The 17,199-nt window shown below is 37.8% G+C and overlaps 1 protein-coding gene across 5 annotated transcripts in view; it reads right to left on the reverse strand.

Moving 5' to 3' along the window:
• Window positions 1-17,199, reverse strand: part of mctp1a (multiple C2 domains, transmembrane 1a) — a 135,630-nt gene that overhangs the window by 89,601 nt on the left and 28,830 nt on the right. Inside the window, exon 1 of one of the 5 annotated variants that reach the window (XM_041999777.1) lies at window positions 15,261-15,353. The exons of the other annotated variants lie outside the window; for them this stretch is intronic. Coding sequence (XP_041855711.1) covers window positions 15,261-15,302 — 42 coding nt within the window. The 5' untranslated portion in view covers window positions 15,303-15,353. Of the gene's footprint in view, window positions 1-15,260; window positions 15,354-17,199 lie in introns of those variants that run through there. 5 annotated transcript variants of the gene reach the window in all.

Consider the following 17,199-nt stretch of genomic DNA (forward strand, 5'->3'; position numbering starts at 1 on the left):
GGTCCACACACATAATCCAGCTTGATTCAAGTAACAGCTTTGTTGTACAAAAAATACATAATTTAGCATAAAATCAATAGCAGGTGTATGCTGAGCAGTTTAACTGAATAACTTTGATGTCTTTTGACATAGCAGCTTACGGAAACTGAACACATTGTATTTTAGTCAAGTCAATAAAAAGGATGTAGATTAAAGTCAGACTGCAATGTGCCAAACAACGTGGTCACTTGTTAGCTCAAAATGTTCTATTTTTTTCCAGCACTGAGTATAAACCAGCATTATTGGCTCTTTGCCGAGCATTTACTCACATTTCAACAATTTCCACTCACTGACAAGTGTGCTCTGCAGACTGGATGAAGGCAGCAAGGTTAGTCGTTCAGCTCACTTGGAATAGATTATCATGAAAAGGCTGCCTACTAGTCTGTAGTCATCCTAGATGACATTTAGACTGACTACATCATTTGATACTTCTTGCTGTTTCCTTGAGAGAAGCAGTTTGGTCAGAGGATAACACTAAGTCCCCTGTAAGGTAAAGGCAAGTTCGGTCTATTTGGATCCTCAGGAGGACATGTAGGTTTTAACATGCCTGCTTATTTGCACTCTATTTAAAAAAAGACTAAACTGAGGGAAGATGATAAATACCTTTTTCTCACCCCTTTCTGTTACAAAAATTTGTCATTTGACATTTGATCCCAAATGAAACTTAATCTTATCTTTCATCTGCCTTCATTCCCTGGTGTTTCTTTTTTTTCACCCTGTTACACTTCAGTTTTCCCACGCGGTCAATCTCACCTCTTCCTTGATTTTGTTGTCACGACTGTAGTCCAATGGGCTTCTTTCCTTTTCAAGCCAGTCAGTCTGATCCCCTTTTTATAAAACTCTCCTCTGTTCCGTCATTCTTCCTTCAAGCTGACTGTTGCACAACCCTCCTCCCCATCTCGATCTGATGCTAAAAGAGCTGCATCAGAAGTCTCTGCCTCATCCTGCCTCTGCTCATACACCACCAGACTCCAGGAGGTCTGATCCTATTCTGCTCCTTTGTTCATGATTCTACTCAACCAAGATGGAGACTTTAACAAGAAAAATATTTTTTTTTAATTCACCTCTTGTACATGCTTAATTTTAGACTCTATTATTCAATGGATTTCTTGAACTGTTCCTTATTGCATGAGTTGACAGTGAATTTTCCATCTTCTTTCAACAAAGAATTTCCCCAAAACATTAAACATACATGCAGCATTACAATTGTAATTTTATATATAGATTTTGATATATACATATACATATTTATAATATGTATAATATAGAAAGACTGATTTTGTGTCATCAATATCTTTAACCTCAGAGAGGTGATAGTGTTCGCTAAGAACAGACTCTCATTTCTCACAGGGATGGCAGGTAATTTCCTGGCTGTACTCCTCCATTCCTGCATAACAGTAACCTTTTCCTGCTTTCTCATTAACAGCACTATTATGACATTTCTCCTTCTCTAGCAGAGATGCCACTTCATGCTATCAAGTTGTTTCCCACCTTTAATTTATTCAATCCTCTCCACTTTTTTTTTTTGTTAACCTATTCAGTTTTTTTTAATCTTCTGCCCTAACAGAAGTAACAAAATATCTAAATGTGGTGTAATTTTCGGTTTGCTTGTGTAAAATGGGTATCATTTATACTATCCAGGAAAAAAGAAATTGACGCATAATTGTTCATTCAAAAATAGCTTTTTATCATTTGAAAAAATTACACTGATTTGAATTTTGTTTTTTTTACATTAGCTGTACCTATTTTACCTCAATTGAAGTGAAGAAGTAATGTAAACTAAAAGAATGAGGCAGTTTCCTCTCTTTTAATAGTGTTTACCTTCACATGTGCTCTTGAAAGCTATGACAAGGATCTGATTTCAACATTAAATGCTACTACGTAATAACCAACCCACATTATGGCACTTTGAAATTAAAATTCCTTTCTTAAACATAAATAGTATTTATCTCATCGTGAGAACAGAACAATTTAATTAATACAACCTTTTAGGTAATTTTAAATATTTTCACTCTAGCATGTACAAAAAGATGCATTTTGATCAAGCAAATGATCAGGATAATATGAAACTCAGCCTTTGGTCTTATACTCTGCAGCAAAGCACTGCTCTATCTAATTAAATCAAATAAATAAACTGGATTACAGATAGCAGACTGTTTGAAAATGTTTCTTGTGACGGCAATAAAAATATAATGAAATCAGTTTATTAAATTTAGACCAAATTAAAACACATCCTCAGAACTCCAATCAACTTCTAAGCCAATTTATTTTAATATTCTCATTCATAGCCTTTTAGTAGTCAGTAGCCTGGTGACGTGTTCAAGGATGCATTATTTGACAAGTAGCTGTTGACAGATGTATTTTACTGGTTATGGTTGTTGACAGTGTGATGAATGATGTTACCATCTAAATCAGGGTGTTAAGCCACATGGGCATGATGATGTAGTTTTGACATTCTGAGGTCATGCGTGTGACTGAAAGTAAAATCTGATCATTTTGCAGAAGCACTGGCCTGCAACTGATGCACTCTTTATTAATGCCTTTTTTAGGATTTTGATAAAAACAGATAGAGTAGAACAACTATGCTATAACTAATGCATTTAAGCATGAAAGGTAAGCATTTTCTTAATGGAAGATGCATGCCTTAATTTTCACAGTGAACAAAAAAATTGCGTGAGCCGGGCTAATCTAGTGATCTCATTACTTCACTTTAAGGATTCCTTTTCAACCGCATCACTGCTTAATAAGCTTTCCCTGCTCTAGACACAAAAATATCTATTATGTAGGCATCCAACAGACAGGTATCTTAAAAGAAAATGCACCTCTGTACTCATACCAAACACCTGTACATAGAGAAAAGAATAATTTAACCAGAAAACATCAGGGAGCATTTAAATTGTAATGAGCAGAGCAAAACATTGACCAATATCTTCTCCCTATTGGTGCTTTGCAGCTCCCACCATAAGTATTAGAAGACACATACAGCGCAGCACACAGAGCAGGCACATACTGTAAAGAAGGCTCCTGAGGTCTGCCAGTGAAACCTATTGAATTGCTAGAAATGCATCTTTTCTGTACTCAGTCTAATAATAGAACATACGGGGGAGGAAAACCATGTACGAGACTGAGGTTCCCGCTCTATATTTCTTCAAACTCTTCCTCTGCTTTTATGCAAGAAGTAACCTGGAACAAATTTCAAATAAAAAAAAAAAATCTTGTGATATCTCCATTTTAAAAATATAGGCTTCTTCTGTTTTTTTGCTTAGTTTTTTATTTTGTTTGTTTTTTTTTGTTTTTGTTTTGTTTTTGCAGCCTCCCATTCCTGTGCATATTGTAAGTAACTCAAATTAAAATCTTTAAGCATTCAGTAAAAGCACTGCAGTATTCATCTGTAGTCACAGTGATGTAAAGCCACTGAAAGAGTTTGAAAAAAATCTGTTTGACAATTATTACTCAATAAAAATGTCCTCTTGGCACCTTTCTATGATAAAAAACCTCTGACTTAAATGAATGACACAGTAAAAAGCATCAAAATCTGGCACTTAATCACCACATTGCTGACTGAGACACATTTCCAGTCAGCATTAGTCAGATATCATAGAAGTGTCAGCACCTTCATTCATCATTGCATCAGTCACAAGTGAATTCTTCCCATGTTCTGCTGCCTGACTTCACTTGAATTATCCACTATCCTGCTCACTTTGATCCCACTGATCATATCAGTACCACACACACAAAAAAAAACATTTCCATTTGAATGTCTTGCACTTATATCTACTTTCATATTGCAAATATAATATATACAGTACATCCATATTTATCTTTTTTATCACACTAGACAGGTCACAAAACAAGTATCATATGCATAATGCATGATGCATGAAGTAACTGGGCCAAAAAGAGGTGCTCCATTATGTGCCCTCATCTCAGAACCATCACTGAGCCTCTCCTTTCTTGAGTATGTGCCAGGTAAAGTGTAACGTGACTTGCACAGGGCCAGTGGAGCAATGCGTGCAGACAGCCAACAGCTACTCCACTAGATGATGAGGTTTGTGTGTTCTTATCTTAATAATAGCTTACCAGTCTGCCAAGGCTTCTCCTAATTTGTTCTTAAATTAGAACTATTTTAAATGTTTGTAGTGTGATGAAACATTTTAATATTAATATATTGATTTTTAATTGAATACATAAAAAATAAAATTTTATTGGTTAAAAATTCCGCAATTTCATGGTTTCTAAGGTCCCTCCATGACATTCTCACTGAAAAAACTCTAAAGTGTTCATGTCAGCTCTCTTTTTTAGAGTCTGTAACATACTGCTTTTATTTTAACATACAGATTGTCCAATACTCATGAGAGTTTATGACAAATTTTGTTAACTAAGTAACTAAGTATTTTAGTTTTACCTTACATAATGGTTTACATTTGTGCTTTTTCTAACTGTAGAATCAGCAGATCGCTTTCATTCCACTGTAATTAATGTTACACTGCTTAGAGACTGGCTCAGAGGCAGCTCAGAGACTTCCTCCTCCTGCTCCAGGCATTTCCGGGGCTCAAAATGCAGCATGGCAATTCTTGCAGGGGAAAAGACATCCATTCTAAAAACGCTGTTCTGTAGCAGGTAACTTTCAATTTGGTTTCTATTTATTTTTCTCTGCTGTACTGAACAGTTACTGCCTCTCCTCCCCCTTGCACTCCTCTCAGCCGTGTGTCCACTTTATTTGAATTACACAGCTGATGGAGTTAACATGAAAGCCTGGTATGATTCTACACTTTCATGCTAGGAAAAGTGTCTCTATTAAATCAATGCAACATAAACCACATCTTTTATAGTTTGCCGACTACCCAGATCAGTGGTTTCCAACCTGTTTGCCCAAAGGACCCCATACGTGCAACTACCAAAACGCTATGGACCCCCCGCCCATCTCACATTGAAACCATGCTTGGTTTTATGCTTTCATTAGCTAGCTTCCCACCATAAATGATACATTCTGGCGGACTCCTTTCCTTTGGTAAACCAAAGTTAAGGTAATTATCAACATATTGCCTTACTTGTTTTCTCTTTTTTTTTCAAAATAACAATGTATAATTTGCACTGTGGCATTTCTCAGACATGTAATGAAATGGTGCAAAGTTAGTGTTTTCGGGCTCACAAAACACTGGTTCCACCATGTAATAGAAACACCCAAATGATAAAAAAATATTTAGGAAATACAATTGAACTCATCTCTACAGAAGCAGAGAGGGGCAGTGCACAACTATTATTCTTTGTTTAATCATTATCTCAAGATAACGATGACTGTTCATACAATGGCAGCAGACGTGGAGTGAATATCCAGAACCTTCGTCTACTGGGTGGAGCTACTCAGAAGGACAGCGACCCTCTTCAAATCAGATTAGCCCTGGTTAATGCCAGATTGCTGGCTTAAAAGACATTTACTCTTAATGACTTCTTCAAGTCCTAGTCTCTTGATTTCGTGCTGGTGACTGAAACTTAGACGAACATTGGGGATTTATGCCCATTCTCTGAGCTAGTCCCTCCCGACTGTAGTTTCTTTAACTACTCTCCCCGGACAGAGAGACGAGGTGGCGAGCCAGCTTCTGTACACGTGTTATACTTGATTTCATTGATCAAAATAGACCCGATGAAAGCTGGGAAAAGCTAAGGTTCTGGAGTATATGTGTAATTCTGTGACTGAATGATTGGTTAAACTTAAAGGTCTCATTTGATTGCTCCACTTTTTAGTAAATGTATGCTCAAACAGGTGAGCCTGAGATCTTTCTCTTTGTGACCTCATGAAGGATGGATGTTGGTGGATGTTCCTCGATTTAACATCAGTTTGCGTCCGTTACTGGCTTGGCATCCCAGTACAGAACTCCTCAGCACCAACTAGTTAAGGTGGTGGGAGAAAAGGGGATAATGGCTAAGCTCTCATCCATGTTGAAGGACAGCCAGCCTTTCCACCACCCCACACCAGTGGGAAGGCTTTATTAACACATAAAAAACAAAGATTGCCACAAAACTTTTTTTTAAATTATTGAGTAAATAAACTCAAATCAAAGGATTTCTATCAAAAACATTCTTGAAATTGGGCTTACAGGGAACGTTTTGCATGTCGGTCAGGGGCTGAGCTGCTCATCCAGGACAATAAATTCTAAAACATAGTTATTGCCGTGACTTTCTGGCTTTCTTTTTTCTGAACTCTTTTCATTTTAATTTAAAAGCATTTGTCATTATTAGTTATGGTTGGGGTTTGTTGCGTTCTTTCAAGGCAACAAACACCTCATGCTATTTCACGTCATGACAACCCAAGTGCTTTATGAAGTCGCTGATGTTAAATTTGGCAGCGTTCGTGCCGCATTCATGAAACTTCAGCTCTGCATATTAGGAATGTTTCTGTTTTGCTTGTAGGATTTTCTAATGAGTAACGATGCCAAATTGCTAACATAATGCTAATCCTGAATGTTAGCACAACAGTGACTCATATGCAGCTGTTTTTACGCCTACCAACTCAAAACAATATGCACACAAGATTGAGTACCTTCCTGTGTCTGTGTGTGGTGGGGATGGGCAAGATAACCGAATCATGATTCTGTGGTATTTGATGGTGTTTAAAAAGTAATACTTGCTGATCCCGATCGCCTTACTTTTAGCAGGATAAGCTAGTATTTCCAATACTAATATTGGTATCAGCCGTGTTAGGAAACACTGATCTAGATTATCATTTTGATATATACTATATATCAAAATGATAAAGTTAACCCATGGAGTTTAGGTAAAGGGCAGTATAGGTTTGAGTGAGGCAGCTGCCTTTTAATCCCCTATGTCATCAGCCCTTCACTCACCACAACAATAGTAAGCTACTGACCTGCTGTACTGCAACTGTTGTTCAGGTGATTCACTTCCAGAAGATCATCCTCTTATAGTAATCAGCGTGCATCCAGATGAATAATGACCCTCTTAATTGAATGATAGCTCTTGTTGTTTTACAACCTTAAATTAATTTTTCTTATCCTGCAGCATCATTACAAGAACAAGCAGTGCAAGTTCAGCAAAAAAGTGGAAAATAACTCTGAACCACTAAAAAGTGAGATTTCTTTTTATAAAATATTTTTTTTCAAATAGGCAATTTCCTTAGAAATTTCAGAGAAAGTCATATGTGATCATTTTTTACTCTATTACTGGTGATTAAACTATCACTGACTGACTGATATTTCTGTCTGTAGTATGTAGATTTGTTTATAGGAAGTGGACATATTGTCACGGTGTGGCGGAAATGAGGAAACAAATGCAGGACAGACAGGCAGATGGAATTCAGGAAAAAGGTTGTAATCCATGAACCGAAACACACCTGGACCACAAGACAGGGAACTACAAAAGGGAAACAGGATGGATGATGTGAACAAAGGAAAACTGAAACCAAGGGGTATAAATACACAGAGGAACTAACAGGGAACAAGTGAAGTGCATTTGCAATTAAACCAGTTGAGCTAACAAACAGGAAGCAAAACACAATACACAAGGGGAATGAATTACAAAATAAAACAGAAAACCAGACAAGACAATAAACCCATAAGGAATAAAACTAAACCAAAACACCTGCAGTATGAAATTAACTATATTTATTAAATTAAACTGAATATTGCAATTATAAAAAATAAAGAACAAACTATAAAAAAGATTAAAAGTCTATATGCACCATGGCTTCCTGTAATAAGCACATATCTGTGACAGTCAACTCAAACACTCACTGGCTTTTTGACCAAGTTAAGAAAAAACAAAAAAGTCTTATTGATATTAGATTAATCGTATTCTGACGAGTCCCAGTATATATAATGATGGATGCATCCTTTTGACTGGTACATATGAAATTCTGGTTGTCTAAATCCATATTTTTGAGGCTTCCATAGGTGCACTAAAGTTCAGAGGCAAAAAATGCTAAGCAATGACGTTTTTAATTTTGTTCACGATTTCCTCACATAAAAAAATATTTGTATAATGTTAAATTACATTGCAAAAGGGTCTTCAAAGAGCATGTGCACAGATATGAATTGTTGTTGTGCATGATGGCCATCTGTCATAAAAATGTCCCAACCCAAGCTAAAATTATGCCTTAGACTCTGAAGCAGATGTGGTGCCTAAATCATCTAACTATTGTGTATTTCTTGATATACTTTATGCATAGTCATCCTTTTAACAATGCTGAACAGTGCAGTCTAGGTAGGACTCTCCCTGACCTTTCTGTGCCCTGATGTCAAATGTAGGGAAGATCAAAACAGCTTTTACAGCACTAAGATACAGTGTTTGAATTACATTGTACACACTGAATTAAGTTAAAGAATTAAAGCAGATAAAAGTCCTGTCTATGAGCAAATATAGTCATGACTGTTATTAACATTATAATGATAATAACAGTTTTAAATACTGTACAGAACAAACAATAAAGTTATTTTGTGTTGCACTTTCACTTTAAAAAATGATTTAAAATTTGATAGTTTCCTTGTAAATACTTTATGTTTTTCTGAAATGATCTGAATTATACATACAGTGCCTTAAAATTTGAGTACATAATTGTGCATAATTTATCACTAGCTGGAGAACATGAGTAACTTGTTAATATCCAAAAACTAAAGTCTTATTTCAGAGACTGGAAACATCATTTATTTCCCTTTAACCCATGTCACTGGGCTCACAATAAAGCCACAGTGACCAATGATTATTATGATGGTCATGAGCCTTTATGAGGGGATCAGTCTTAATGTAAACCCAACTGCCCTCTGTGTATCTCTGACAATTCTGACCTTCATACTGAACTGAAAACCAGTGACTACTCTTCCTGCCAGCTGTCCTTCCTCCCAGTTGTACCAGATGTCTGAGCTAAGCTTTGTGGTGTGGCCTACTTTGGTTTAGTGGTAAATTCCATGGCTTGTGAATGCATGTGTGACAGTGTAAATTAGTTGGAAACAGGCTGCGATAGTAGAAATATTAATTTAAATTTTAAGCACTTCATGTTAAGCTTTTAAAAGACCAGACATACACAAACATCACGTTCAACACATTCATAGAAAGTGTTTGTTGCAGGTTAGTGAAAGTGCTAAAAGAATTGAGACCACATCCTGATACGAATTAAATAAATCTACCCAAAAAACACATTCTTCCGCAAGGTAACATACGATGAACGATTTCACTTTCACGGGCATGCTGACAAGAAGGTGTCATACACAATCTTGCCCACCATTAAGTAGAAATTATTGCTTGAGGAACAGTTCTCGTCTGCTGCACCTGACAGCTACACAAAACAGCCATTCTCCATAAATAATGAAGAGGGAAGATCTTACACTGGGAAAGAGGGAGAGAAAGGCTGAGGAGGTGAAGTCAAAGTAGAAAGAGAATAAAAAATGACTAATTGCTGAAAATATTCAATAGAGAAAAATAAAGAATTGGAGCCTAAAAGATAAATAAGATTGATTAACTGAGCACAGCAGTGAGATTGAGTCAGCATAAGAAGTTGAAAACAGGAAAATGAAAAGAGGTAGATAGAGAAAGGAAAGTGGCTTTAGTTGACGACAATAGGCCTGTCGCGATAAGCAATAAGTCAATTAATTGAACGATAAGAAAATAAGAGCACGATAAGTTTGCCGGCCGCGATAATTTTTATTAGTCCCCCCTTTACCATAGACTGTGTATGACAATAGGTTTCACTATGGAGTATTTCGACTAAACGCTCTGGTTTCTTGCGGAGTGATCTCTCTGGTGTCATACTTGACAGCAGCATGTTGCAGCACGAGCCGGTAAGCCGCATTTGTTTTGCAGGGCTGCCAACACGCAATGGCCGTGAGACTTGCGTATTTAAGTGGCTTCTCACGCTCTTGCGCTAAACCTCCGATTCTCATGCTGAAATATGTAAATAAGTCGAATGGAGAAATAATAGATGCAAGCACCTCCTCTTTTATCATTTCGCTGCTCCCCACATGTAAGCAGAACACACACATTCTAGCTTACGACGTCAGTACAAAGCCCCCACTTCCTGGTCTACCGTAATAACCCCTGTAATCCGCAGGCACATTACGCAAATAGAGTCAGCCTATATACTAGCGTATTTGACAAAATACACATTAAAAGCAATGCCGGCTAATCGAGAGGTTTGGGAGGATTCCCAGTGGGCCGCATTACTTTTGGGCCGGCATCCCAGCGTATGTGAAAAGGCGCTTTTATTTATTTAGTTTATTGATCTTTGAAAATGTGTACTTGCATTATTATGGCATATGTCATTATATTAGTTGAGAATGGTCTCAAAATGACACATTAGCGCTTTGCGCAATATTATCGTTTATCCCGATAATTTCTGAGAAAATTTATCGTACAGCTAAATTTGTTATCGTGACAGGCCTAGACGACAACAAACTCATTCAATAAAAACCAAAGCCAGGTTTACTGTCAAACCAGTGTTGTTTTCGTCAACGATGACAAATTTATTTCGTTGATGAACCTTTTTTTCATGACAATAACGAGACGGAGACAAGCTAAAAATGGCTCTTTGATGATGAAAACATGATGAGGCGTTTGTGAGATTTCGTTGACGAGACGAAAATGGTCAAAGGCTGATTGTCCGACATTAAAAATACACAACATTTCTGCGTATTGTGAGCGAAATCTGTCAGTCAGCAATGCTGCTGAACCTTGGGCATGCCCTCCACCAGACGTGCAGCGCACACGGACAAGCAGTTTATTCACTCATTGATGAATCATGGCGGCAGCGTCGACAAAGGGGTTTGGTGGTCGGAAGCAAAGAAACGATACATGGACATATTTTAGCTATAACCCATCATAATTTCACTGGCAGACCAGGCCAAGTTGAGCATGTGTTCCTCATCCTTTGCTCATATTTTGGGCATGTGTATGTTCAGGGTGGAGTATTGCACTTCAGAAAATTCTCAGAAATAAAGCCACAGTTACCAAAATAAGGATGCTGTTGCTCTTTGGTTTTTTGGAGTAATTGATTCCACAGTTAGCACTTTATCTGTGCAATGCATAACCCTAAGTAGATCAGAAAGTATTTGCTGTTGGTTGGGAAACCTTCTAAGTCTAAAAGTATTCCTTTTAATTTTCTAATTATTGCTGAAAATAACCAAACAACAAGCTCACAATGTGTTGCTTTATGTTGAACTTATAGATCTGCTATGTTCTTGTGACATTTTTGTATAATGAAGTAGGGCATGAAAAAAGCTGAAATATAGAAATAAAAGGTTTCTGCCACCAGCAGTTAAGTATAGCACGGCAGCATTGCATCCCTGTTGGTGGGAAAGTCTAGGCTAAAGCTATCAGTCTGGTAAAGGGTCTGGTTATTATGCAAAAGCATTAAGGTTAACTTCATGAATTGCAATACTTGTTATAACCGGTCAACCTTGATTTCAAACACACACACACAAAAAACATATTGGCAGAATTTGGAACATAAGAAAGCATTTCCCGTGTGCTTGTCACTGCCCAATTTGTGGGTGACAAACTGAGCTGGGAGCACCAAGTGTTGCTGACGTGGCAGACAGACAAGCTGGTTGCCTTGCTGCCAACCTGTCAACCAGAAACGAGTCAGTGCCAGCCTGAGATCACGCTGACATGGCTCTCAAACAGAGCTGAGACCAGCTATGAACAAAGTGCTGCACATCTAACAAGAACATGTTGATCCAGACCTGTGTTTGCTGGCTCAGCAGCTTCACAGCAGAAAAAAACTAGCCCAAAAACAATGCTGATGCGCTTTATTTGAAGAAGAGCTGCTATCTGCCACCCACCATAACACTGTGCATTCTAAATACAGCATATATTTGGTCTTCAGGGACCAAACAATTATAGGATATATTTGCTGTTTTCATTCCATATAAGCTGTTGATATCTGACAAAAAAAAAAAAAATCCTACCTGATGCATTTCTAATTTTAATCTTGAAACTCTGAATGCTGTCATCAGTTGTTCATCTTATCTTAGTAGAATTTTAGTTAAGAAAAAGTTCTATGCATACAATCAGTTGTTATTGAAAACTAATTGAAGCAGTTAGATAGGCCCAGAACAATAGTTGTATACCTCCACAGCTGACTGGAACTATAACTAACAGACAGACCACAGTTTGTGAGACTGAAAGGTTGTGTGTCTGAGAAGATGCCAGCAGCACAGGAGAACCACAAGGAACTGTATTCTTGCCATTTTTCTTCACACTGTACACCTCAGACACTTAACACAACTCTGACTCCTGTCATCTGCAGTTGTGTGGTGTGTCAGTGATGAACAAGAAGCTAAGGACAGGGAACTGGTCAACAACTTTGTAGAGAAAAGAAATAATTTTTGATTTTAGGAAGAGCAGGAGTAAACAAAGCACTGTTTACATCCTTAGGAAAAGAGACAGAGATGTTAGACAACAACAGATACCTGAAAGTTCAGTTAGATAACAAACCGAACTGGAAATGCAACAATGAAGCCGTCTGTAACAGGGACAGAGCAGACTCTACTGCTTGAGGATGCTAAGATCCCCAATGTCTGCATCAAAGATGTTGAATATCTTCTATATCTGTTGTGAAAAGTGCAGTCTACTATCCAGCCATCTGTTAGGGAAGCAGGATCAGAGACTTGAGAGAAAATGAACAAACTGATCAAGAAGCTGGCTCTGAGCTGAAGACAACGCTGGAGCCCCTGGAACTGATTGTGCAGAGAGGAATGCGGCACAAGCTGCTGAACATAATGGGTAATTCTTCACACCCTTTGGGGATTAATAACAACTTTTTTTTCCATTCCATTGCATTTAATTTTACTTCATTCATTAGATCTGGAAAGTCTTTATTTTTGTTAAGATAGAGCAGTTTGTCTCTCTGCCAGCAACTAGCATTCAAACACAGCACGTTGACAATGTGGATCAAAGGCTGTGGAACCACCTCCACAGTTGCAAACTCACCAACTGGCAGAAACACAAGACTGTGTCTCACGAACACAGGTAAATCTGATTAAAAAATACTGTAGACATAGAAGTGAGAGGAGTAAATGCTATCACTGCCATGAGCAGGTGATTTTTGTAAAAGGCTGTGCCAAGTGATAAAAGCAGAGACAAATACAGGTGATTTGAGATGCAGGGTGGAAGGGGGTTAGAAGGAAAAATGGTGAATGTATTTGATTCACTGACACACAAGCCCAGCAAATACTTCTAATCAGGCTTTGAGGTTCACTGCAAAGAGCAAGCATATGGGAAACTCAGGGAGTTTTTTGTTCTTGAATAAAATCTTTAAATAATACATCAGCTTACATAACTGGCTCCTCACCCTGCTAAGCTCTTTTTTGTTGTTGTTGTTTATTGACAGAAAAGTGACTGCAGCTATTCATCATTCTTTGATTCATGTTAGTACTAAATGACTGATTATGACACTTTTCCATTATCTGCTGGACCCAAAATGGGTTTAGTTTAAATATTATAGTAATTTCCAGTGAAGCATTCTAGCTTTCTTCACACTGAGCTGCTTTACAGCAGCCAACTTTAGCTACATACAGTCACATCTGCATAGGAGTAATATATCACTAATTTTTGATAAATCTAATGTAAAAGAATAACTGTTTGGTTAAAGTATATAGAATAGAATAGAATAGAATAGAATAGAATAGAATAGAATAGAATAGAAATACTTTATTAATCCCTTCAGAGAGTCTAACTACAAAAGGATCCAGTGCAGTCTACACCAAAACAAATCCTTACTAATGGAAATGTTGTAGAATATAACTTAGTTAGCATAAGGACCTGTTCCTCATTCATCTAAAATTATTATCTAAAATGTACATTATAAGAAAGTGCATGGAATTTATGACGAGATGAATGATTCAGTGACACCTTAGAAATAAGATTTTACATAAAACTCTGTTGAAGATTCTGCACTTAGTGTGTAAAACACATCAGTCTCTCCCAGGAGAAGTCCATAGTTTGCATTATGCATGTGCTGTACAGTACTAGAGTGTCATCCTGTAGAACCAGAAAGGAAAATCAGGCGAGCTGTCAGTGTTCTAGTGGTCATCGCTGATAAACTAAACATATTTGATTATTTTAAGACAATACAGAGATTTTGAAGAGTGATGTGAAAATGTAGCAGTTTTTTCTTTTTCTTTCTTTTTTTTTTTTTGTCTGTTTTGTTAATTTTTTCTAATTCTTTCATACCATGACATATTTAGGAAAATCATTTTCCAGCAGAGGGGAGCTGGAAGAAACACTGCAACTTTTCTAACATTTGTTTGAGAGAAACAGGAGAAGACAGTCACACATTTCCCTTTAGAGCATTTCTCTCTCCCCTCCTGAAGCTATTCCATCTATTTTCACCTGCTGTAGTCTTTTCTGTGTCTCATCCTTTCCACTCCCTTGACTTTTCTGTTGCTTTGCCTTGCTACCAAAATTCACCCTCTTACATCTAATCATTTTTCTCTTTTATATCTCCCCTTTCTGTTCACCAATAATGCTTTCTCTCATTCTGAGTATGCTGAGCACAAAGCACCTGAAACAGAATTGAGAAAACAAATAAGAAGAATCACATAAAAGCAGATCAAAGCTGATCAAGACTGAAGCCCAAGTGGGAAGATTGTCATCAACTACATCACTCTAAGATTTCAAAACCCTTCATATTTTCAAATTTTCCACACTTTTGTTTTCCCTGCTGTGCTTACCATATCCTAACCTCTTCCTTTCCTTTCCCCCTCCATTCCTTCCTACTTTCTGCTCGTGTCATGTCACACCAACAGCCAGCTCAGGTTCCACACTATTTGAAACTGGACACGACACACCCACTGCACCTCAACCCTGTCCTCCACCACCACAAATACAAAACACATACAAACACCTGCACTTCTTTTGATGATGACCGGTGCTTCCTTTTTACAATGCTGAGCATAAACCACAAAGGGTCAGGTTTATGAAAATTTCATATGGAAATCTGCATGCAAATGTGTGAGTGTGCTAAAGTAATGGAAACATTTGGTCACAGGCTGATTCAAGCACGTTAATCCCCTCATCACTACTCAAATCCTAAAGCCTGAAATACTCCTGGAATGAACGAATGCTCCTGTGCAATGACACCATGAGGTAAAAAAATAAATACAAATAAAAAAAGAACATGAAATATCAATAGCATACAAAAAAAAATAATAAATGAATAAAGCAGAAAACAATCAACGCAGCCTTGTGTGTCTGTGTGTGTGAATACATACAGTAAAGCTTCGTCCCACGGCTGAGAGAGGCAGCGTTAACATCCAGACACAGAGCACGATCCACTGTACAACTGCTGCTGCCGCTGCTACTGGTTTACCCTCCTCTATGAGAGAGGCTCCCACACAAACACAGGCTCGTGCCGTACTTTGCTCATGCACGTAACAAAGGCCAACCAGCTGTGAGGTTCCTGCGTACTCCACTGGCACTCACTCACAACTCAGCAAACTGCTCTCTCCTTCTCTCCCGGTATCTCTATCTCTTTCTCTCTTTCTCCCTGTCACTCAAACAAAACTGTGTGAAGATTCTCACTGCAGACTTTTTTGATATTGGTTTACGGAGACTTGATGATAATTTCATAAAGTTTATAGGAGCACAGCCAGGAAATAAGAGCCAGCTGCCCTCTTTGTGTCATCAGATGTTAAGTGATCAAGTTGCCTGGTTTGACATTCCCCAATCCTCTCAGCTAGACATTTGATTAACTTACAAATCAGCTTTACTCAGCAACACAACATACATTATATCAAGCTTCAACGCATCACTGATGCAGCTAGAAGCAATCTGTGGTGGTTAAGCTTTAGTTTCTTTATCAAGTACACTTTAGAATGTGGACAAAATAAGTTGGTATCAAATCAGTAACCCTGCCACACATAACTCCTAACAAATTTGCTAATTTTATTCTAATAATTTCTTTTTACCCACATTTATTCCAATCACACAGGTATTTTCACTTATTGGTTGAGGCCCTTTCTGAGTACTGTATGGCCATGTGCAAATTGTGCTCAATAGAGAGTCCCTTCATGCTCTGATCCTGAAAGATCAACATAAAGCAGAATGATTTGCACTATTACAATCCTGCCTGCACACCATGTAACCAACATGATCTTAATTTAGTATGGAGTTACTATAAACAGCCTATATGAACAAAGTATATGTGTATGGTTTACAGATGTATGCCTAGACTGTTGTTTTCTGAAGGGAAACATTCAGGCAACATGGTTCGAATTTTTAGGAATAAATGGAAAACTGTGGAAACTAACACATTTTCACATGCAGACCTTTCTTACATACTTAACTCTACCCCTAGCAGTGTTCTTTTAATGCCTGATCTTGCCATTATGTTCACCACATTGGTCAATGAAAATTGTGATGCCAAAGCAGTGCCATAAGCATTTACACTCATCTGTATTACACCCACTGCAGTCTTTATCCTAAACAGTAGGTGTTGTTCTATTCTGTTCTACAGTCATTTAGCAGACACTACTATCCAAAGTGACTTACATTTGAGAGTAAGAACAACACAAGCAAGAATTCAAACAAGATGGTACATCATAATTAAGTGGTAGTCAGACTGCTGTGAGTCCAGTTGGACCCAGGTGCTGTCATGTAGTGCTAGAGGCAGTGCATATAATAATTATTTATTTATTTTATTTTATTTTTTTGTAGCTTTTTTTTTAATGATTTTGTTTAAATACAAGATCACGATTTCATCAAACAATATCAGCTTGGTCATAAGTGGACAATTTCATCACACAATATTATCTTGGGCATAAGTGCATGCAGCTTATTCAGTACTTGGTTGAGCCAAAGAGCTGAACAAATCTTTCTAACTCATTCTGTTGAGTAGAAGAGTTAAGCTAAGTGTGGAAATGCTCCTTAAACAACTGAGTCTTCAGCTTGCTTTTAAAAGTGGATAAGGACTCTGCGGATCGGGCGGAGTTTGGTAGATCGTTCCACCAGTGGGGGACAACAGAGGAGAGGAGTCTAGCGACTGATTTTACGCCACGTTGTGGTGGGAGCACTAGGCGTTTTTCGCTGAGCGTAACTGTCGAGAGGGAGTGTAACTCAGGATTAAGGAGTGAAGGTAGACAGGAGCCGTTTGGGCTGGTTGAAGGCCAGACATACTGCTGCGTTCTGGATCATCTGCAGAGGTTTAATTGA

Source organism: Melanotaenia boesemani, chromosome 11 (assembly GCF_017639745.1).
Source record: "Melanotaenia boesemani isolate fMelBoe1 chromosome 11, fMelBoe1.pri, whole genome shotgun sequence".
NCBI classification, from domain to species: domain Eukaryota; kingdom Metazoa; phylum Chordata; class Actinopteri; order Atheriniformes; family Melanotaeniidae; genus Melanotaenia; species Melanotaenia boesemani.